Source organism: Marmota marmota, unplaced genomic scaffold (assembly GCF_001458135.2).
Source record: "Marmota marmota marmota unplaced genomic scaffold, marMar, whole genome shotgun sequence".
Classification (NCBI taxonomy): Eukaryota; Metazoa; Chordata; class Mammalia; order Rodentia; family Sciuridae; genus Marmota; species Marmota marmota.
In genome coordinates this window covers 3,428,306-3,451,372 of record NW_025999863.1, presented here as the reverse complement: position 1 = coordinate 3,451,372, position 23,067 = coordinate 3,428,306, and the positions used below count along the sequence as shown (strand labels likewise).

Here is a 23,067-nt window from a genome sequence, read left to right as displayed (position 1 = left end):
CGGTTTCCTGTTCTTCAGCCAGCAGACAGCGCGCCCACCACCTGTGAGCCACTGTGGGACACAGGTGTGGTGCAGTGCAGGGACAGGGGGAGGGGGAAACTGAGTGATCTCACAGTGGGTCTGCATGTGGCCACAGGCACTTGAAGGACAGGGACACAAGTGGCAAATTGCAGGCCTTAGCATTCACAGCTCTGGTGCCCATAAAGTAACGCTCTATCTCCTTTTTCAGGTGGATGGGGAAGGCTTCGAGAGCACTTTGGAAGCTTCATCATTGGACTTCAAAGTGATTCCGGTAAGATATCATCTGAGTCTGCGATTTTGGAAACGAACAACAGTTTTCCTCAGTGAGAGAAAGTGCGTGTGGGAGAAGGGCGTGGACTAAGTGTTGACGCTGAGCCGGGGTTGGGGGTACTTGGTAGAATGGATGCAGTCTCAGTCTCAGAGTTTGGATTGAGGGGCTCTTACAGAACCCACAGGGATGTGACCAGGAGCAAGTGCTGCGAGGAAGCAGTTGGTTGGCATGAACGTGCCTCCAAGTTTCTCAGGAGTCCTGTCTGAATCCAGGCCTGGAGTTAGCACAGGGAATAGGAAATGGGAGCCATGGTGTGGGCAGTGGCTAAGAGGGCAGGGTGGGAGTACAGAAGCAGGGCTCAGCTGCCCTAGCCAGGGAGGGTGTGATTGCTTCCTGGAGGGGTAGTTGGGAGGTTTGCAGCAGGGAAGAGAGAGGTCTGGTCTGTTAAAGATAAAAAGTTCTGGTTACAAATACCAGCTGGCCGTGGGGAGATGGTTTTTCTACCTCAATCCGTTGTGAGGTGCAGTGATAGGCTGTAGAACCTCCGCTTTGACCCAGAAGTCCCTGCCAACTATGGTGGCCTTGATCATTTTGGGGACAGAGTATGGTGGCCACATTTGGGGGTGAACAGGGCAGGCTGGAGTTGCCACTGCCATCCCACTGGTCCCAGAGGAAGTGGCCGTGTGAGAGTGTGGTGGCTGTGGTGCTGTAGGATGGGGTGTTTGGAGAGTCTGGAAACAGGCCTCTCCTTACTGGAGACTGAAGCCGAGTCTGCGGGTAACGTGCCTGTGCAGCTTTTAGAGTGACTGTGGATCTGCTTTTTCTTGTCTTTCTTAAATAGGATATTGAAGAACCTCTCTTGGAGCCAGGTACTGATAAGAGAAACACGACAGTATGGTTTGGAATTTTTCGCGCTACTCTTACTTAAAGCGGTGTATATCTTAAGCTGTGTTATGGTCTTGTAAATTACCCTAGTGGTGGACAATCCAGATCGTACGAGGATCAGAGATTGGAAACCCGTACGTATCACCAGATCTGTAGAGTGCTGTTCTGGCTTCTTGAGGTCAGACATTTTGGTTGAGATGTAGTGATGATTTTCATCTCTATCCACATGGAGTGGCATTTAAGTAATTCCCCCTGGGTTTCTTCCATGTGTTTCTACACATGAAACAGATCTTGTGATATTTTGCTGCAGTCGATTTGGTGAACGCAGTAAGGCAGGCTAACGCTGGTGTCAGGGCTCGGTAACCCGAGAAGTGTCTGGACTCCAGAAGAGGAGGCAGAGTTTCTTCAAGAAAATTCCAACATCGCATTCCCCTTCTGGACTGTGTTTATCTCCTGCTGACGGAAGAGATTCTGGTTTTCACATTGAACTGTTTTGTTAACTGAAAATCAAAGAAGTTTGGAAATTAAACTGTTCAGTGCACGGTGATTGCATTTGATTCGGCACCGGGACATTGGAAGATAAGTTGGAAGACCCAGATCTCACAAAACTTGGAAGTCTGTCTTGAAACAGCCCAGTGGTTGTAGGTGTTTAAATCTGGGGCTTTTCTCTCCCCTGTAGCGTAGAGGCTTACCTAGTAGGCGGCGCGCAGGTAGTGTAACCAGTGTAACTGTGTGTACCCGCGGGTTTTCCAATCTCTGTGTAGCTAGCAGTTCTCTTCGTGTTAGTGTGGCAGCCGTGCCAGTTCCACATTGTGATTGCTTTATTTCCCTGGTAATTAAACCTTGTGCCATTCTATTCCTGTTAAATCCGTAGAAAATGAGAAAATACTCGACATTTTGGGGGAAACTTGTAAATCTGAGCCAGTAAAAGAAGAAGGTTCCGAGCTGGAGCAGCCATTTGCACAGGATACAAGTAGCGTGGGGCCAGACAGAAAGCTTGCGGAGGAAGAGGACCTTTTTGGCAGCGCCCACCCGGAAGAGGAGGAGGAGGAAGAGCAGGAGGAGGAGGAGGAGGAGGAGGGAGATTTAGATTTGGCCAGCGAGTCAACACGCGCTCAGTGGAGCGAGGCAGACACCCTGTTAGCGGTAGTGAAAAGGGAGCCCGTGGAGCAGACAGGCGAAGGCGCGAGGACGGACTGTGAGCCTGTAGGGCTAGAGAAGCCAGTTGAGCAGAGTAGCGCGGGCTCCGAGCTCGCGGAGGCCTCTAGCCAGGAGGCCGCGGAAGCGCCCACGGAAGCTCCAAGCCCAGAGCCCAGAGATAGCAAAGAAGACGTGAAGAAGTTTGATTTTGAAGCTTGTAATGAAGTCCCTCCGGCTCCTAAAGAGTCCTCAACCAGTGAGGGCGCTGATCAGAAAATGAGGTTTGTTGTTTCTCAGTTTTAGACCAGACGCTATCTCCTTTTCATTGGTCATTTAATGACACACATAAGCTGTTTTTTCTGCAATTGGCCAGCCAGACTGCTGAAATTGTAGTTTACCTCCCAACAGTGTTTATTTCTCTGTGTCTTTTTAATGGGTGATTCCATTCCTTTATTTCTTATCAACCTACCATGGTTGTGTTTTTAAATTGTTAATTGTTATCTTCAGCTTAATTGAATTGACATTGACTTTTACAAATCTGACATTGTATTTTGGGGGTCAGATTTTCCAAAATAAGCTCACAAAGGTGTCTTAAAATTTTATTTCAGACTAATTTTCTGGTAGGTATTCAGTTTTAGCACATATCATACCTTTAATTTAGTTCTCTTTAGTTTTTTTCCTGTATGAGTAACATTAACTTTTGTCTCTAGCTCTTTTAAGGAAGAAAAAGATATAAAGCCAGTCATTAAAGATGAAAAAGGTAGGAGTTCCCAGTCGCGGGGGCGAGGACTAGCTGGTGTTGGGGGAGGGGCTGCGCAGCCCTCGCGTCCGGTCCCCGTGTCCGGGCCATCATGTTGGGCTGCCACAGTTAGCCGCTGATGGTTTCTAGGGATGAGTTGGGTGGTTGGGAGCACTGTGCTCTCTGTGTCAGTCGTGGTTTTTATTTATGGATAGTGTGATTCGCATTCCGAGATGGGTACACTTCAACCCGTTGAGTAATAGTGAGGCGACCCTTTCAGACACTGCAGTCTTGATTGAGAACCAGTCGTCCAAAGAGGATTCCACCATGAGAGATGGCTCTGCTGTTAGTCCTCAAACAGAGAGTCTCACCTTCTGCTGGCAGAATTTCCCTGTCTGCCTTGTGGGTTTGTGGCACTGCAGTGCCATAAGGTAGAGGCATTGACGCTGGGCACAGTGAGGGTGCTAGAAGGGGCTGCAGTTCTCAGGGCGGCGGCACTTCCCGGTGTGCCTGGAGGTGAGTGCCATGATCTCCCTCTCCCGCAGGCCGTGTGGGCAGCAGTTCGGGAAGGAATCTGTGGGTCAGCGGGCTGTCCTCCACCACCCGTGCCACTGACCTGAAGAACCTCTTCAGCAAATACGGGAAGGTATGTGCAGCCTAAAACATTGGGGGTTAAAAAAGGAGCTAGAGAGCTTGTTGCTTGCTGTTGGTTTCATTGATTCTCATTTCTGGTCTTAAATGTCCGAAAGGGGAGACCCACCAAGCTCCCAGTAGTGTGCCCTATTTTCTGGTTCAGGGCTATCAGGATCCCTTGGGAAGCAAGGCAGAAGGCTCCTTCTTACCCCTGCTTGGGACCGTGTGTAGGTAGCCATTACCTAAGACCCTCTGTCTTTGTGACTTGTCATAAACACACAGACTCTTCTGGTCTGTGCAAACTTACAGCCGCGTGCTGGTGTTTTCCTTAACGGTAAGTGTGGGTTCGGCCTTTCTATCTTCTGGCATTTTATGTGTACTTTGATAAAGTGGAATGTGATGATGGTTTAAAGATCAATCGCTAGCAGGGCACAGTGCTGTACACTACAGTCCTGTAGTCCAGCAGCATGGGAGGCCAAGAGAGCAGGATCCCAAGTTCAAGGCTCACCCTCAGCAACTTAGCAAGACCCTGTCTCAAGAAATAAAAGGTGGGGGGGGGTGTGGCTCAGTGGTTAGGCTCCCTGCGTTCAATCCCTGGTACCAAAAAACAAATCACTAAAGTGCTGTTGGAATACACAGGAGAGAAAGTACACAGTTCAGAAGCCCCCCACAGGCCCTGAAGGGCAATTAGAAATGACTGCGCTGTCCTGGAGTTAATGCCTGAAACAGCCTCATGCCAAGCCCTCAGGACCACCCTGGCCCCCGAGAGAGAGGGGAGGCTCAGGACCTCATGGTGTGAAAGGTGCAGGATTTCAGGCAGAAACATTTTATGGGTTTCTAGCATGGCCTCATCCTGCGTCCACGAGTCTGTCGCTGATCTTGTCACTGATTAGCCATCCAGGGAGCAGTAGGCAGTCCGCACCCGAGAAAGCATCCATCATGTCGAGCTTTTCTGAACAGCCGGCTTGGGTAGCTCTCGCGGCCGCTGGCATCGCAGCAGGTGCTGCTGGAAAGCCCAGGTGCACGTGGCTCAGGGAGGCTCCTCTCACCCCAGCGAGGCCTTGTGTCCACCTGGGAGGTGACTCTTCAGCTGGGGTTGGAGTGGCTGATGGCCCTGCCCCAGGAACTTGGCTCTGGCCAGAAGCTCAAGGTGGTGGACAAGGTGAAGTGGTCAGAGGAGGCTCTGAGGAGCTGGAGACCGGGGCATGTGGCGAGGAATGAGGACACCAGAGCTTATCGTGGTGTCTCCTCCCATCTGGGTCTCATCTGTCATTGGAAGTGGTGCCCTTGTGAGGACGTTCAGAGTGACATAGTAAAGGACCGTCTTGGCTCAGCTCCCTGGTGCTGGGGGCTGGGAAGCTATGAGGCCCCGTCTCTGACTGGAGGGCTAACGGCAGAGCCTGGGCACAAGGGCCCTGCGGTGTGTCTCCTTGGGGACCCCAGAGGTCAGGAGGAAAAATGCCTCACCCAGGCTGACCCTCTGGATCAGTGGTGGGCCTGAGGCCAGGACTGCCGTGTCCAGGGCTCTTTCCACGTCCTGAGTCCGTGGCGTCACCAGTCACTGGTGCGCTGTTTCCCTTTGCGCCAATCCCTTTCTCCTGTTGGTCTGCCTTCTTGTGGACCGTGTCTTTGTGCGACTTTCGGTTTGTTGTCTATAACTTTTGCTGTGTTTGCTATTCCTCTGTGGGGGCTGAACCCAAGGGTGCGCTCCCACTGAGCCACATCCCAGCCCTTATATTGCATTTTGAGACAGGGTCTCGTTAAATTGCTGAGGCTGGCCTTGAATTTGCAATCCTCCTTCCTCAGCCTCCTGAACTGCTGGGATTACAGGCGTATGCCACCATTCCCAACTGTTGTTTAGGGATTATAGCACACATCTTTAAGAAATCACGCACTGGGCTGGGGTTGTGGCTCAGTGGTAGAGCGCCCGTCTAGCACGGGCCAAGCCCTGGGTTTGATCCCCAGCACCACATAAAAATAAATAAATAAAGATATTTTTAAAAAGAAGAACCCATGCACTACGCTACTGGGTTTTTTTTTTTTTTTCCTTGCCTTTTTTTCTGTAGTTACCTTTTTTTCTTGCAAAGTAGCTGTATTCATGCCAACAAACTCATCTGCATAGAAATCCATTTCAGATCAAGATCTTCCCCCTTTACCCTCCTGTCCTCTCTCCCCGCTCCCATTCTTCCTTCTGGGCTCCACCTGACTTCCTTTCGCTCCTGTTAATGTATTTTTGAATCTGGGTCCTATCCTTCCTCCCTCTTTATCTTACTCTAGCTTACACATAACGAGAGGAAACATTAGACCTTTGAGGGCTGGGGATGCAGATCTGTTGGTAGAGGGCTTGCCTCACATGCACAAGGCCCTGGTTTCAATCCCCAGCACCACAAAAAAACACACAAACTAACATCAAATCTTTGAGTTTTTGAGTTTGGCTTATTTCATTTAACACGACATTCTTCATTTTCAACCCGTTTACCAGCAAATGCCATAATTTTGTGATTTTTTTTTTAATGGCTTAAGAACTCCATTGTAGATATACACCACAATTTCTTAATCCATTCATCTGCTGATGGGCATCTGGGTTGATTCCATAATCTAGCTATCGTGAATTGTGCTCTATAAACCTTGAGGTGGCTGGATCACTGTAGCATGCTGCTTTGGGATCTTTGGAAAAATTCCAAGGAGTGAGCGGGATAGCTGACAATTTGTCAACCATTTGTGTTTCCTCCTTTTGAGAAGTTTCTGTTTGTTTCTTTTGTCCATTTATTTATTGGGTTGGTGTTTTGTGGGGCTTTTGGTTTTGACTTGGTGCTAAGTTTTTTGAGTTCTTTCTATATTCTGGATACTAATTCCCTATTGGAGGAGTAGCTGGCCAAGATTTTTCTCCCATTCTGAAGCTCTCTCCACGTCCTAACCCTTTCCTTTGCTATGCAGAAGTGTTTGTTTTGTTTCGTCTTATGTTGGTGCTGGGGGTCAGACCCAGGGCCTTGTGCATGCAAGGCACTCTACCAGCTGAGCTACAGCCCCAGCCCCTATGCAGAAGCTTTTTAGTTGTTTGGCACCCCACTTATTAATTCGTGATTTATTAAATGCGCTTTGGGGTCTCGTTCAGGAAGTTGGTTCCCGCACCTGTGTGGTGGAGTAGCACCTGTAAAATTTGTGGTCTAATTCTTGTCTTTTATCCATTGTGCAGGGTGAAAAAGAGGAATCTAATTTCATTTTTCTACACAAAGCTAACCAGTTTCATAGCACCATTTATTAAAAGGGCTACTATCTTAAAGATATCTTTTTGGAACATTTGTTACCTCTCAGATGCCTCTAGGTTCGTGGATTTATTCTTGTGTCTTCTGTGCCGTTGGTCTCCGTGACACCGCTCTGCAGTATAATTTTAGGTCAGGTATTGTAAGTCTCCTGCTTCACTTTTCTTGCTTAGTATTGTGCTGGCTACTCTGGGTCTTACAAATGAATTGTTTTCCCTAAATCTCTGAAGAATGTCATTGGTGGTTTGATGGGGATAGCATTTTATCTGTATGGCGCTTTTGGTAATATGGCCATTGTAACGTTGTGGTTTTCCTGATTTCTTCTTCGGCGTGTAGGAAAGCCATTGATTTATGGGTATTGGTCTTCTACTTTGCTGAACTACTTTATAAGCTCTAGAAGTCTTCTGGGGCAGTTTCTTGGGTCTTCTAGGTATAGGATCTTATTGTTGGAAAACAGAGATAGTTTGACTTCCTGTTTGTACCCTTTTATTGTTTGATCACTCTGGCTGTTTTGAGGACTGCATTGAATAGGAGTTATGAGAGTGGACAGCCCCGTCTTGGTCCTGGTTTTAGATGAAATTTTTTGGAGTTGTAGTAGGAGAATACAATACCTTTATTTATGTATTTATTTATTTTTGAATTTTTTTGATTGTTTATGTATTTATTTATTTTTGAGTTTTTTGATTATTTTTTAAATATTTATTTTTTAGTTTTTTTAAAGTGGATACAATATTTTTATGTGGATCAAACCCAATGCCTCACGCATGCCAGGCAAGCGCGCCACCACTTAAGCCACATCCCCAACCTATTTTTGAATTTTTAAGCTTTTTTGTGGTGCTGAGGATGGAACCCAGTGCCTCATGTGCTAGACAAGCGCTCTGCCACTGAGCTACGACCCTGGCCCCATAGATGGCCATGATGTTGAGGAAAGTTCCTTTGATCTGTGGCTTCCCCCGGGTTAAACACATAATTTTAAAGAGGTTTGTAAGTAAGAACAGAATATGATTACTGAGCCAAGCCTTTGTTCCTGTTTGCTGGGTCCGGTCCCTGTTGAGATCACTTTCAGTGTGTGTCCTCTGGTGTGTGTCCTCTGGTGTGGACGCCTGTAGTGTTTGTACATGTGAAGTCTTCGTTCACCTCCATTTTGAATTATATTTTCCTGGGTAAGAATTCTTAATCTTTCTTTTCTTTTTTCTTTCTTTCTTTTTTTTTTTTTTTGTACCAGGGATTGAATCAAGGGGCTCTTAACCACTGAGCGACATTCCCAACCCTTTTAAAAACATATTTTATTAGAGACAGGGTCTCACTGAGTTGCTTAGGGCCTTGCTAAGTTGCTGAGGCTTGCCTTGAACTTGGGATCCTCCTGCTTCAGCCTCCTGACCTTTGAGCTGCTGGGATGACAGGCCACGGTGTCTGGGGTGATCTTAAGTACAGTCTGTCTTTTCCTGCTCGCAGCTTTAAAGACACCTAAACCTAAGCCTGGTTGGGACAGTTTGGTGACGGTGTGTTGTGCTTCAGTTGTTGGTCATCCTGCTCCCTTTCTTTGGGGACTCCTGAGCTGTCAGCTCATTGATATTTGAGTTTGGGTTTTTTCTCCTAATCTTTTTTTTTTTTTTTCATCTTTAGTGGTTTCTCTTCTGTCTCTTCAGGTTCCCTGATTTTTTTCTTACATGGTGTCTGTCTGGGGTCCCCTCTCGTGTGCTTTTCATCTCCAGAAGTTTGGTTGGGGTCTCTGTGGGTGTGTGCCTGACGTGCTTGGCCTCCTCCACCTTCTTGAAGGTTAGGGTGGAGCTAAAGTAACTGTGTTAATCCTGTCCACTGATGCTCGCCTCTCAGGTCTGGCCTTGGCCTGGTGGGCCACCCGTGTCTTCAGGGTGGGTCACCTGTGTTTCCAGTTGGCTACCTCGTGGTCTCTGATGGGTGTGCATTTTACCTTTGGGCTTATTCCTGTCTGCCACAGCAGGTGACCTGGCCAGGGCTAGGGTGGTCTTTCATGGGGCTGATTTGTCCCACTGCTGGCACAGCGTCCCTTGAGGCCTCTACCTGGTGCCCCACGAGTGGGCAGCTTTTCCTCTCGGGTTCCTGGGCAGAGCTGAACCATTTTGGATCTGAGTGACCCACAAATTATTCCCTCTGCTCCTCGTGGCTGGTTTTCTCGCAGCCTTTGGTGTCCTCACACGTGTGCCCTGGTCAGAAGAAGGCCTCTGCAGGTCTCTGGAGGTCTCATGTGCTGCGCTCTCCTGCCGTCCAGTAATCTCTGTGTAATGACTTCTCTCTGCCTTGATCTCAGCATCTCAGGTCGGTCTCAACTCATTTGACATCTGCCTTAGTTTCTCCTCCCTGTCTGTGACCTGGAGACTCGGCAGTAACCAGGGCAATCGTAGGACAATCCTCAGGATCACTGTCCTGGGCAGCCTGGGGTCCAGGGTCTGAAAACTAATGTGTCCACCTTCCCGCCAGTGTTCAGTCCTTTCAGACAGCAGCACGGCACTTTGTTGCAAGCAGTGAAGCCATGCTGGCTCAGCACTGCCCCCAGCCTTCCTTGGCAGTGGATGAAACGACCCCGTTTCTGATTACTTACCAGGTAGTGAGTGCTAAAGGTGGACGGTGTTGCATGCCTGTGTCTTTCAGAGAGCTGATTCCTGTTAAAACAGCCGTATTTTGGTTGACCAGGATTCATTAGAACCAGTAACGGTTTTGCAGAACTCATAATTTGTGGGCCATGATCTGGTTGTCTATTAAGTGCTGGTAATGTCGCGAGTTGCACAGTGATCTGAGAGCAAGAGTGCTCTTTGTCTTAAAGGTTGTGGGGGCCAAAGTGGTGACCAATGCCCGCAGTCCTGGGGCTCGCTGCTATGGATTTGTCACCATGTCGACGTCCGACGAGGCGACCAAGTGTATCAGCCATCTGCACAGAACCGAACTGCACGGGAGAATGATCTCCGTGGAGAGGGTGAGGCTTCTTGTCAGCGTTGACTGACGCTCACAGGCGCCGAGACCTGCTAGGGGTCATTTCTGCCCATGTTCTGTTTTAGGCCAAAAACGAGCCTGCTGGGAAGAAGCCGTCAGAGCGGAGAGAGTGTGAGGTGAAGAAGGAGAAGCCTCCCGGCGTCGACAGGCACCATTCTGTGGAGATCAAGATGGAAAAGTGAAGTGATTTTACACATCTTTCCCTTGGGATTCCTGGGAGGAGGCCGGGTGGCCCTGGGTGGGCCTCACGAGGCGAGCAGCGTCTCCTTTGTGCCCCCAGTGCAGCCCGCACTCGCCCTTGCTGCACTCCCTGATCCGGCTGCCTACAGACGCGGGTCAGGTGGTCCTCACCTGTGTGCCGACGACTCGGTGGACTTTGAAAGCAATCTTGCACATAGACTGAAGCGCTCTGGTCTCTATGTTCCTTCCTAAGGTTCTCCAGGCTTAGAGGCATTTTTCAAAACGTAGATTTTCCATGCAGCCTTTTTTTTTTTTAAGCAGGGAAACTATCTAAAACCCAGTTTTTCCAAGATAAAACACCATCCAAAGGAATTCAGCGTGCTCCTGCGTTGCAGGGAGCGACCTTGAGCTGCAAGTTTGTGCCGGGCCTGGCAGAAGCCAGGGATTGCTGTTCATGTCAGAATCAAAAATATACCAGAGCGTGCTGTGAGCTCACTGTGGTGCCCTGGAGCACCTTGGCACAGCAGTGGAGAAGCCAAGGGTCTGTGGCACTTTTCATAAAAAGAAGTGATTTATATCTTTAATAAAGATGGAAAGAGACCCCAATCTTTGAAAGCAAGCACGGCCCGTTCCTATGCTATCAGGGTCAGGGCTTGTCTTTGGAGTCGGTTAGCCTTGGTGACTCGTCTGGTAGTGGCACCGTCCCAAAGCCCAGTGTGTGTCCATCTGTCTTGTGGTGACTTGCTTCTGTGGCCAGGTCCACTCTGCTTTTCACGAGGAGCCCTCTGCTACAGATCCACCCATCTCACTTTTCAAGCGGCAGGATGCGTGGAGGTACCGTGTCCCTGTTCTCCATCGAATGCTTGAGACGGGTTGAGGTGGGACGGGACTGTTGAGAGTTCTTGGTGTCCGGGCTCATGTCATTCATGACCTGCATCCCACGGTGTCGTGTTGGTGGGGAAAGGAAGGTGAAAACCGCTGGCTCGCAGGTTTGGGCCCCGTGCTGGGCTGGAGTGCAGGAGCTGTGTGAGGCAGGTGCCCTGGAGAGAAGAGGAAGCAGGCTGGGAGAGGGGGTCACACAGCCAGCAGGGATTCATTGTTGACCTTGCATTTTGTCTTTAAGATTCTGGAGGTTGAGTAGTTGGCCCAGGGAAATAGACTCTGCAAAGACGCATCTAGTCTTGGACGTGGTGTTGTGTGGTTGGTTTGGAGAGCCTGGGTACCTCCGAGGGGTCCTTCCACCCGGGTTCGCTGCATGTCCCTTGACTGGCTTGGTGTGGCCGGCCTGTCTCTTGGTGTCTAGGCAGTACCCTGGAGGTGCAAAGAATGTGGGAGCAGAGGAGGCTCCTCGGGATTCCCCGTGGCTTCCAGGCAATTGTGTAGAGTGACCTCTGTCCGTCAGAAGGCCCCAGGAAACCGCTGTGGAGTGCTGACAGCAGTTGGACAGATCTGTGCATCCACAGGCCGTCCTCAGAGCAGGCCGGGGCCAGGTTGCTGGACACAGCCTCCTTTATGCCAGGCCCCAGAACCTAATGGACGTCTGTGCCCACACCCACACGAGGTGGGTGACGGTAGAGTCGGATGGAGGCAGGGAGACGATGAAGCAGTTCACGTCACTTCAGCTGAATCTATGTGAGATTCTTTCCAAACAGGAGCAGTGTGTCAGCAGGCCGTTTACAGTAGTCCTGGTGCAGACCAGTTTTCATCATGTCAGTGTGATTCAAAATGAATATTATAAGAAGGTCGCTCTGTGCTCCAGGAGTTAGGAGACAGTGGGGCAGGAGCGGGGTCCGTTGGCTTTCCTGCCTGGACCCGCCTGTGGTTGGCACTGGGTATTGGGCTTTTCAACCCCCAAGCTAGATCTCCCCCTGCTGGAGAACCTGGAGACCGGTTGGTGGCTAGGTGGCTCCTTCACAGCACGAGGTGCTTCTGATGTGGCGCAGTCACATTGATTGACACCTGCTGTGCCATTTTAACTCTCCAGAAGTACACATCTGGGTCTTGGTGTGGGGGAGCGGCTCTGGCCCTAGGCAGTGGGTCCTCGTGTGTCCCGTCACGTGCAAAGAACGCCTCGTGTCGGGGCGAAGGGTTCTCAGGAAGCTGGAGAGTTCCGCAGGTGCACTTGCACGTCCGTCGACGCCAGCACAGTGTCCGTTTTTGTTTTGCGACTCTAGAGGCAGCGGGTAATGGACGTGGGACCCGGGGCTGGGTCCGAAGAGCGGTAGCACTGGTTTTCCAGTCCTTTCCCCGCTGTGCGCGAGCTCTCAGGGATGAAGCTGGGGTGGGGGGCTGCTCCTGTTGGAGTCCTGGGTGCTCAAGGTTGATAACCATGTTTTTAAATAGAACCGTAATCAAGAAGGAAGAGAAGGTTGAGAAAAAGGAGGAAAAGAAGCCTGAAGACATTAAAAAGGAAGAAAAAGACCAAGATGAGCTGAAACCAGCACCGACAAATCGGTCTAGAGTCACCAAGTCAGGTGATCGGCGTCTTTTCAGTGTTCGTGAGGGGGGGCAGCCTGAGCAGGACCTGGGTGGAGGGGGCAGAGAAGTCCCGAGTCCCTGTGGCCGAGTTTTGCTCTTAACAGGAGCTGCTAAGAGCAGCCTCGGGAAGGCAGTTCTGGTTTCTGAACCACGACCAAGTCCAGGGACCTGAGGCTGAGCACAGGTGGGAGTGAGGAGACGGCTGCCCTGAGTCTCGGGCAGAACGTGGCGGGGGCTCACAGGAGGGAGCTCTCCTGGCTCCCTGCAACTGGCTGCAAGTGTGCGACGCAGTCTCCCCTGCGTTAGCCAAAGCCAGGCAGAGTGAGAGTCGGAGAAGGGCGGCCGGGGGCGCGGGTGTGCGCCTTAGTCCCAGGTACTCAGAGGCTGAGGCAGCAGGAGTCTGGCTAACCTGGGTGACGTGTCCCCCAAGTAGAGAATAACTAAAACCTCAGGACATCTGCACGCATTGAGGTAGTTGTCCTTGAAGGTGCTGTTTCTGTTGTCATTTTATGAAGGTTATCACACCCTACACCACTGATTTGTGTGATACTCTGAGCTTGTTTTGTGACAAAAAGTAAACCCCCAACAAGAATCAGAAACAGCCCAAGCCGCTGGAGCCCTGGCGTAACGTGGAGCACTGGGCTTAGCGCTCCAGAGTCGGGGTCGTGACCAGCAGCCTCACCTCATGGAACGTGTCTTTTGAACGTTCCCCCAGTGTGTGAGTCTCCTCCAGTAAGGCGTCACTTCTGCAGTCAGAGGGTCCGCCTTCCTGCCTCGGAGGAGTGAGGGAGCCCGCCCACCTGGCGGGGTACTCCCCCTGGGGACAGCAGTGGCTGGTGCAGACAGAGCACAGGGCCCGGGCTCCACAGAGCTGTGGGGTGTGTAGGAGGGTGAAGATGTGGCTCTGAGGGCTTGGCAAGGGGTGACGGAATTCTGCAGCAGGACTGTCGCTTGGGTGAGACCCTGTGAAGCCGAGCCGGTGGCGTGTTCTGACAGGTTGCTGTTTTTTTCCTGAAGGAAGCCGAGGAATGGAACGGACAGTCGTGATGGATAAGTCCAAAGGAGAGCCCGTCATCAGTGTGAAGACCACAAGCAGGTCCAAGGAGAGGGTGAGTACGGCCTCTGTCTGTGGGTTGGCACGGGCTGCTGCTCACTGGGCCTCACACTGGCGAAGCAGCATTGCTTCCCTTTCAACTTTCAAAACCGCAGATGCACTCAGGAGCCGGGTCCATCCACTGCTGATATTGGGTACATGCAAGATCCATTGTCACATCCTAAAACGTCGCTTCCCCGTATTTGCTTTCCTGAGAATGCTGAACGCCGGTAGCTTGTGTCGGGGCCTCTCCTGGGCGGGAGGGTAGGGGCCCAGCTGGCGTCGGAAGGCAGGCCAACCCCGGATTTCTGAGCAGCAGTTATCAATGATCCTGAGTCGGTTTCTAGTCTCGAGTTAAATTGACCAGAAGAAAAGCGGAGCCCGGCCTCCAGCTGAGCACCTCGGGGTGTCGGCGAAGGAGCTGGCGAGGCAGGGGCTTCCTCTAGGTTTTGTCCACTTGAGAAAACCTCACTGCAGGGCCTGCTGCTCCGCTATGGGGGGCCGGGGTGCAGGGCTCCGGCAGTGAGCGCCGAGTCCAGGGTCCACTGAGAACGTGGGGGCAGAGGGTGGCGAGACTGCATTTGAAAATGACACGAGGGCTGGGGCGTGGCTCCCTGGTGGAGCCCGTGCCTCTCGTGGGCCAGGTGCCCTGCACTGTGCAAAGGAAATGAAAGGAACGTTCCAATCCTAGTAAGCATCAGTGCTCGTGGTTCCTAAGATTGTTTGTCACGTGGGCTCCAGGAAAATTGTAAACTGCAGAGACGTCTGAAGGGAAAAAAGACCCATAGTCTTTACCACCCAGATGAGCCAGTGCGAAAACACTCCATGGAGACAGCACATGTGATGGGAGTGTCCAGCTGGCGCAGGGAGATGCAGCGGGCCAGTGGAAGCCACTGGGTGGGCGCAAGCCCACCCGCCTCACACATGTAGCACATCTGTAGCATGCAGACGCCACAGGACCCGGTCAGCCCCTGCAGGGAATGGCGGCTGTTGCCTTAGTTGTGCACGTAATGTCACTTGAAAATCTTCAAAAGCTAAGGCATGTGGTCGTTTTTCTTTTAAAAGCACATTTATTTTGAAATAAAGTGCTGCTCAGAATGGAGATGATTGGCTGGGAGTGGATCATGCACCAAGTGCCTGTGACCCCCAGCCCTCTGCAGGCACCTCCCTGTGGCGTGGCCATGCGAGCTGTGGGCTCATTTCAGGCCCAGTGTCTGGGTCTGTCCTTGTAACGAGGCTGTCCTCGGTGTCTTTCCCCAACCTCTTCCACCCTTCTTTCCTGACTGGTGCAATGACTGGCTTTCACCTTTGCCCGTCTTTATTGTCTTTCTCCCTCCCCACATGAGCTCGTGAAATCATTCAGGGACATTTTTAAAATACAGTCGCCCAGGCCCCCGCCCTGGAGATGTGAGTCTGTCAGCAGGAAGCCCCAGGTTCTGTGTCGCTCCAGAGCCTCCAGGGACAGTGACAAGTGGCCAGGATGGGAGAGGCCTCGAAGGTCTCAGAAATGGAGGTCAAGCATCAAAATTCCATTTCATCCCAGGAACATGGCGTCCTAGGCGTTGGCCATTGGCACCTTGTGCCTCCCCAGGGGCATTGTTCCACGCGGCCTCCCGCAGCCTGTCCTCCTGTACGGCTGGCTGGGCTGGGCTGGGAGGAGAGGGAAGTGGGCGGTCAGTCACCCGGCTGTGCCAGCAGCTGGTTTCATTGAACCCACTGAGGCCCGTGGCCACGCTTGGCCTCAGCTGGCCTGGCCTGTGGCCCTGGGAGGCCTAGTTTTGCTCTGGGGGGTGAGTGCTGGGCTCTGCTCCGCCAGGAAAGCTCCCTGCGAGTTTTCTGAGGTTTCAGCCAACTTTTCTCTTCCATTAATGCCCTTCAACAATTGAAAGCAAGCTTCTGGCTTAAGCGGCAAAACTCAGACTTGGAGTGAGGCAGCCTGTGCCCAGGCCTCCGGTTTGGAGACCACGGCTTTCCAAGTAAACCACGTGGGACGAAAGAATCTTAGTCTAACCCAGATGTGTATCTCCCACTCCCATTGTGTGTGCTACAGTCACTTTTTTTAAGAGTTTGTTAAATTCAGTGTTTTAGCTGGGACACGAGGACTTGTCCGTGCCTTTGGGGTGTCGTGTGGTGTCTTGGTGCGTGATCTCCATCGTGCCGTGCTCACGTCAGGCTGAGCCTGTCTCCTCCAGCGCTTCCCATCTCCTGGTGGCAAAAACGTTCACGACCTAGATTTTTGAGACGTTAGAATTCCTCTAGCCCCTCTGGCCTGGGCTCACTTTTCTGACTAAATTTGATACGTTCCTTTTGGTAAACAGAGCTCCAAGAGTCAGGACCGCAAGTCGGAAAGCAAAGAGAAGAGAGACATCTTGTCCTTCGATAAAATCAAAGAGCAGAGGGAGCGAGAGCGCCAGAGACAGCGGGAGCGCGAGATCCGGGAGACGGAGAGGCGGCGGTAAGGGCGTGGTTGCGGCGCTGGGTGGGTGGCTTCTCCGGGGTGGTCGTCCTTTCTCCCCACTGCCCCCGTAGAGCGAGTCATCTGGCTGTTCCTGGGTTTTGCCCAGATCCAGGAGGCAAGGCCGAGCACCAGTTCACAGTGACAAGTGGCATGAAAGTCCTTGAAGCCCAGTTTTGCCCAGTATTTCCCTGGTGCAGCTGGACCTTGGCCCTTGTAGGACAGCTCACCCTCGGTAGCTTGGATCTCTCAGTGGGGGGGGGCTTGCTCCTTCCTGCCGGGACCCTCTTTGTAAATCAGACCAAAGCCTGCAGCCAGAAGTCCGTGGGCGCCTTTCTGTGGCTTGGTTTCAGCTTGACCAGAGAGGGTGCCCCCCGTAATAGCTTCTTGAAATGCCTGCCTCAGCAGTGCCCTCTTGGTGCCCATCCTTCCCAGGCCTTGTCATTGTGAGGAGCACTGCCCCTCTGACCCGCAGCAGCCTGGCCGTGGGGTCTGCCACGGGCCCCCACTCCCACCCCGCGCTGAGCCTGTGTTTCTCCGTCCCCGTCCAGACTGGTGGTCCTGAATGAGCTGGACTCGAGGGACTGAGGCTGCAGGCCAGCTGCTGGCCTCGGAGTGTTGCCCTGAGACAGGAGTCGGCCTTTCTCCCCTCGGGAGGCTGTTGCAAATGCTTGGGACCAGATGTGTTTGGGGTTTTTCAGGTTCTGACGTGTTCACATCAGCTTACTGAGATGCCTTGGGGTGCGGCCCAAGTCTGAACCCGTGGCCTGAGGGTACTCTTATATGCCACTTTGGGAGCTTTTTGACTGACCCCTCACATGAGCTTGGGGTGCAGTCTTCTACTTTTCAGGTTGGTGCTCAGGAAGTTGTAGAGTTGGGGTATTTGGGAATCTGGTGTTTGTTTGGTTTTTGGCACTAGGGGCTGGACCCAGGGGGGCTCGACCCCTGAGCCCCACCCCAGTCCTCTTTATGTTTTGCTTGGAGACAGGGTCTCCCTGAGTTGATTGGCACCTCGCAGCTTGCGGGGGCTGCTTAGAACTCGAGGTCCTCCTGCCTCAGCCTCCCGAGCTGCTGGGGTTACGGGAATGGGCGCTGCTCCCCAAGGATCCTGGACTTTGGCCTCGAGGTGCAGCTCTGCTCCGGGTTCCCCACGAGCCCAGCAGCTGTCCCGCCCGGAGGCCTTGCTGCCTGTGGCGGTGTGCTCCTGTAGTCCTGCTGGCTTCCTCGCTGCATTGGAGCCCAGTCTTGCTGGCCTGGACCCCAGCGCTTCTGTGCCTGGGCCATGGCCCTCTCTGGGCGAGGGCCAGCTGGGTGCTTCCTACTTGAGGCTGAGGCCGACTTGCTGTCCCTGTCCGCAGGGAGCGCGAGCAACGGGAGCGGGAGCAGCGGCTGGAGGCCTTCCACGAGCGCAAGGAGAAGGCGCGGCTGCAGCGGGAGCGCCTGCACCTGGAGTGCCAGCGGCAGCGGCTGGAGCGCGAGCGCCTGGAGCGGGAGCGGCTGGAGCGCGAGCGCATGCGCGTGGAGCGCGAGCGCAGGAAGGAGCAGGAGCGCATCCACCGCGAGCGCGAGGAGCTGCGGCGCCAGCAGGAGCAGCTGCGCTACGAGCAGGAGCGGCGCCCGGCCCTGCGCAGGCCCTACGAGCCGGACGGCCGGTGAGCCAGGCCCGCCGCCCGCACCCCAGCGTCCCCTGCCACCGGTCGCCACCCCCGGCGCTGCAGCCTGCTCTTCCCAGTCTAGCTTCCCAGAGCCCCTCAGGTGCCGTCCTCCGGGCCTTCTGTGGTGGGCCTCTGAGGGAGCACACGGCTGCGTGGCCAGGGTGGCCAGGGTGGCCAGGGCCGTCTGCCAACAGGCAGAGAAGGCGCCACAGAAGAGGAAAGCGCCTTCCCGTCCAGAAAGTAGGCTTATTGGTCCCCAGCTTCTCGGAGCCACTTAATGGAGGGTCACCCACCACCCTGCCCCCCAGGAGCCTACTTCTCTGCTAAGAGCCAGGAAGAAGGTGATGGGATGCTTCCTGCGCTGTATGTAGCCCACTGTCACCCGATCCGACTCCTGTGCTTTCAAAAGACCCAGAGGGAGGTTGGTCTCCCGTAGAAGACGGAGGGTAGGAGCGCAGCAGCCACAACACCGTTCAGGAAGGCCACGTGTTTCATTTTACTTGCGTCTGAGCTCACGCAGGGATCAAGGTCCTAACAGCCTGTGACACAGTTAGCGCCCTGCAGTCCCTCCCCCCGATGGTTAGCGGCTCGCCTCCTGGCAGTTTGGGGCTTTTGACTTATCACATCAAAGCGGTGACGATGGGCTGTTTAGAGATGAGCCTGCGGGGCGGCCTAGGTGCCGGGTCTGGAGGGGCAGCTCCTCCTGCCTGGGCCCTTCTCCTTTTCCTCATGCTGTTCCATTAGTGAAACTTGTGTCCTTTTTATTAAACCAGGAGAGACGATGCCTATTGGCCAGAAGGAAAACGCGTGGCCTTGGAGGACAGGTACCGCGCTGACTTCCCCCGGCCGGATCATCGCTTCCATGACTTTGACCACCGAGACAGAGGCCAGTACCAGGACCACGCTGCTGACAGGTAGCCGTGCCCGCGGCAGGTGTCAGCTGTGTTCCCACCCTGTGTCGGGCCGGGTCCTCGCCCCTGCTCTCAGAGTCTTGTTCTCTAGTGTCTTGGTGGCCGCCTGGTCCCTCACCCACAGCTCCAGCAGGTCGCTGGAGTCGTGGTCACTTGTGCTTCCTCAGTTTGCCAAGCAGGAAGGCATCCACTGTCCTCTCTGTACAGAGCGGTCACGTCTGGCCCCAGGCAGCGTCCTGGGCCTCACACCAAGCTGTCAGGGTGGGGTTGTCAGCATGGCCAGGTTCTGAGGTGACAGCTCCCTGGGGTCTCTTCAGTCGCCATTCTGCCACAGAGCACAGGGCCCATCCTTCTGGTCATCACAGGGAGTAAATGGGAGAAGAAGGGACTTTGGGGCTGGCTGACCAGCAGAGGTTGCCACGCCAGTGGGCTGCAGAGCGTCGCCTGAGCGCGCAGCACGCCTCGGGCCTACTCCCTTGGTGGTGTGGGTGGGGATTTTAGCCAGTGTCTCCCCCGCCACGGTTTTGGTTTTCATTTTTCTGCTAATCCCTGTTGGGAGGAGGAGGACAGTATGTATAGGGTTTTTTGTTTTTGTTTTATTTGGTTCCAGGAATCAAACTCGGGGGCCCTCGACCACTGAGCCCCATCCCCAGCCCTGTTTTGTATTTTATTTAGAGACAGGGTCTCACTGAATTGCTTAGCGCCTCACTTTTGCTGAGGCTGGCTTTGAACTCGCGATCCTCCACCTCAGCCTCCCAAGCCACTGGGATTACCGGTGTGTGCCACTGTGCCCGGCTGAGTGTGTGTAGCTTACTAAAATTTCCAGCACTGCAGGGAAAGGTGGCCTGGGTTCTCCGTGTGGCCCCACCTGACGTCTCTCTGCCCTTGGGCTGCGCGGGCAGAGCCACATCACCGCTCAGGAGCTCTTGGGAAATGGAAGGGGTCAGAACAGGGGGCTGGGAACAGTGGGGGGAGCCAGGGGGCTGATTCTCAGGTGGATGGTGTGAGTCACGGGAGACGCTGGGGACTGCCTGAGGCTGTCAGGCCGCCGGTCAGTGAGGCCTTCCAGCGAGTCTGCTTTTGAGGCTCCTTCTCAGGGTTTGCATTCAGTCACATCTTTATTCCGACCGTCCTGGGACCCGACTTCACCTCTAGAGAAGCGCATTCACGCTGAGCAGGCCAGGGAATGACAGTGCTCGTGTGGGGAGGTGGCACCCATGCCTTAGTTGGAGGACTCTAGGGTGACCAGTGGAGTGTGCATCCCACCAGCTGCCGACTGAATGAGATCTGTTCCTTTTGCAGGAGGGAGGGGTCCAGGCCCATGATGGGAGAGCGAGACGGTCAGGTGAGTGGGGCCAGCCCACGACAGGGTCCTGCCTGCCTGTGCTCCAGCCTGTGGCTGGTGACTTGTACCAGGCAGGGGTTCATGGGAACAGCGGTTCTAGGAGCACTTAGCAGAGCGCGTGCTTGGTGGTCTTCTCCCGAGTGGTCTCTATGGGCTCCAGCTGCAGGGCTTGAGTCAGGCACAGTGGCCTTCCTGTCATCCCAGTGCCTCAGGAGGCCAGGTGTGAGGCCAGCCTCAGCAGCATAGGAACTTTGTGTCCGACACAGTGGGTGCCCTAGGACACCCCAGGTGGCGGCCTACAGCTGGCTGGGGCATCACTTAACCACATTTGGGGGCCCTCTGGTTCAGCTATAGCGCTTGACACTGGGGTGAAGACCACGTAGGTGGCCCTAAGTCTCTGGCACTGTGCAGGCCCTGTGGGTGCTCAGAGGAGAGGAGCGCGGCTGAGGGATGGGCTGGGCGTCTAAAGCACATGTGTTTTCTGAGAAGACATCGTGCTGGCTTCTCCAGGGTCTCGGCCTCTCGCGTCCTGGGTGCTGGATTGCTCACCAGGGGCACTGAGTGGTCTGCGTGTACAGCACCGGCCTCGGGTGGCAGGCAGCGAGGGGCCCCTTGAGAGCCACACACCAGAGGGGCTGTCCTTAGAGAGGAGGAGGGGCCCATCAGGGCTGATGTCATAAGTGGCCCTTCAGCCAGGCCAGTCAGGCGCTGTGGTGCTGGGGACGCCCAGGGAGTGGGCCTCTGCCCACGAACTGCAGCGCCGGCTCAGGTGGGTTGGTGACAGAGCTGTGAGGGGATGACGAGGGGACTCTGGGGGCGAAGGGTCCCCTGGTGCAGAGCCTCGGGAAGCTCGACACCCCGGCCCCCAGCCTGCTCCTGGCTGCCCACTGCTCCCCTGGGGCCCACAGGTGGACAGGCCCTCCCAGATGGGGGCGGCCACGTCAGAGCGTCACCTGTCCCCCTTTGCCTCTAGCACTATTCAGACGACCGCCACGGCCATGGAGGACCCCCAGAGCGCCATGGCCGGGACTCCCGCGATGGCTGGGGGGGCTACAGCTCTGACAAGAGGATGAGCGAAGGCCGGGGCCTCCCCCCTGGACCCAGGTGAGTGGCAGGCCCCGTGGCTCAGGGTCTGTGAGGTTGGGCCTCCCTCCCCAGCGGCGGGGGTGCTTGGTGTCGACGGTGGCCCCGCAGTTCCCAGCCAGCCCACCTCTGCCCCGGACTGGCACTGTCCCCAGGCTGCTGTTCCCGTCTCTGTGGCCTGTGTGAGGTGGGGCCCTGCTGCACGGGGCAGGGTGGCCTGGGCTCCTCCTGTGCCACCTGTCCCTCCATGCACTTTTGCTGGCGACTCTCTGCTTCTCCTTGGAGCTGAGCTGTTCCTGGTGTTCAAGGACACCAGCGGTTCCCACCCCGCTGCAGGTGGCAGATTGCAGCCACAGTCTGATGAACTAGTGGGACATGTTCTCTTCCCAGCGACCTACTTAGAGCTTGATGCCTCAGCGTCACTTCATCGCCTGTGGGACATTTAAGTGGGAAAGCTGTCCTCAGCCCAGACCGCAGTGGGCAGCGGCTGGTGGGCCATGTGGAGGCCTCACTCCCTGGGTCCCCTGAGCCCGGCTGGCCCAGGGCCACCGTCCCACAGCAGTAGCTGGGTACTCACACTTGGCCCGAGGCTGGGAAGCCGCGGGAGCCCCTGGTGACCCCTGTTGCTGGGACATTCGCATCGTACTGGCTGTTGATCCCGCAGTCTCTGCCTAAAGCTGTCTTGAAACAGCTTTATTGAAGTCCAGTTCCCACGCTGTGCGGTCACCCACCGGCACTGCGCCGCTCAGTGCTTTCGGGGTACTGGGAGTGGGCGAGCAGTTCGTGTGGCTCTCCACCTCACCGATGGCTCCTGCTCTGGCTCAGTGTCCTGCTGTGAGGGCACCCTGCGCCTGGCTCGCGCCCTCCTCGCCCTCCTTGGCGAACCGTGATCTTTGGGTCATTTCCCACCTTTTGGCTCCGGGGCTCACGCTGCTGCGTGGGTGCGGGTGTTTCTGTTGGAACGCTGCCTTCCCCCTCGGGGGCCGCCGGAGCCTGGCGTTGCCGCTCACGGACAGATCTGTGTAAAGCCCATTTTGTTCCCTCATCCCAGACGTGGGACACTTATAAAAACCTAAATGTGGTATGTAGCATGAATTTATGGTTGTGTGATAACAATCATTAAGGACATGGTCATCTGGGCACAGTGGCCACGCCTGTCATCCCAGAGGCTGGAGACGCTGAGGCAGGAGGATCCCGAGTTCAAAGCCAGCCTCAGCAACAGTGAGGTGCTGAGCAGCTCAGTGAGACCCTGACTCTACGTAAAATCCAAAACGGGGCTGGGCATGTGGCTCAGTGGTCGAGTGTCCCTGAGTTCAATCCCTGGTACAAAAAAAAAAAAAGAACATGATGACATTATAATGACGCTGGTTAGCTGGTGGCACACACTCTGGAGTATGGTTTCTGACCTGTTTTTAAGTGTCTGTGTCGATTTCCTTGGAATGTTCAGGGGATTGGAGCTTTTTGAGGGGCCCCAGGTTTGTCCGACGGGGCTGCACCGTGTCAGCTTCCCCTTCTGGACATGCCTTCTCATGGCTGAGCTGCAGGTCCCTGGTGGCTCCCTGCTGAGCACCTTCCCCGGGCTGCTGTGTCCTCTTCAGGGACATCTCTCTGGGGCGCAGGACTTGCCTCCTCTCATGCGCCCGGAGACGTGTCGGGACAGCTGTGTCTCTCTTCTGTTTTGGCAAAGGGGAGGACGAGACTGGGCCGAGCACAACCCGCGGCTGGAGGAGCATCAGGTCCGGGCCTGGCAGGGTGCCGTGGACGCCAGCGCCGTGGGCCGGGAGAACACGCGGTGGCAAGGTACTCCGGAGGAGAGGCGCGGCGGGGCCCAGGGCCGGAGGCCACGTGCCGGTGTCCTCAGTCTGTCCTCTCCTGCAGGTGCTGAGAGGGGCCTGTCTGGAGCTTCGGGGCCCGGGCACGCGGCGGGCCGAGGCGGCGTGGCTGG

The 23,067-nt window shown here is 54.6% G+C and overlaps 1 protein-coding gene across 1 annotated transcript in view; it reads left to right on the top strand.

Moving 5' to 3' along the window:
* The window catches only part of Safb2 (scaffold attachment factor B2), a 36,765-nt gene that overhangs the window by 7,187 nt on the left and 6,511 nt on the right, over nucleotides 1-23,067 (top strand). The window contains exons 4-19 of the mRNA XM_015503836.2: nucleotides 230-292; nucleotides 1,134-1,161; nucleotides 2,052-2,598; nucleotides 3,028-3,077; nucleotides 3,602-3,702; nucleotides 9,756-9,905; nucleotides 9,988-10,100; nucleotides 12,446-12,576; nucleotides 13,598-13,689; nucleotides 15,992-16,128; nucleotides 17,487-17,780; nucleotides 18,557-18,697; nucleotides 19,997-20,039; nucleotides 21,013-21,143; nucleotides 22,810-22,922; nucleotides 23,001-23,062. Of these exons, the coding sequence (XP_015359322.2) occupies nucleotides 230-292; nucleotides 1,134-1,161; nucleotides 2,052-2,598; nucleotides 3,028-3,077; nucleotides 3,602-3,702; nucleotides 9,756-9,905; nucleotides 9,988-10,100; nucleotides 12,446-12,576; nucleotides 13,598-13,689; nucleotides 15,992-16,128; nucleotides 17,487-17,780; nucleotides 18,557-18,697; nucleotides 19,997-20,039; nucleotides 21,013-21,143; nucleotides 22,810-22,922; nucleotides 23,001-23,062 (2,196 nt within the window). The remainder of the gene's footprint in view (nucleotides 1-229; nucleotides 293-1,133; nucleotides 1,162-2,051; nucleotides 2,599-3,027; nucleotides 3,078-3,601; nucleotides 3,703-9,755; nucleotides 9,906-9,987; nucleotides 10,101-12,445; nucleotides 12,577-13,597; nucleotides 13,690-15,991; nucleotides 16,129-17,486; nucleotides 17,781-18,556; nucleotides 18,698-19,996; nucleotides 20,040-21,012; nucleotides 21,144-22,809; nucleotides 22,923-23,000; nucleotides 23,063-23,067) is intronic.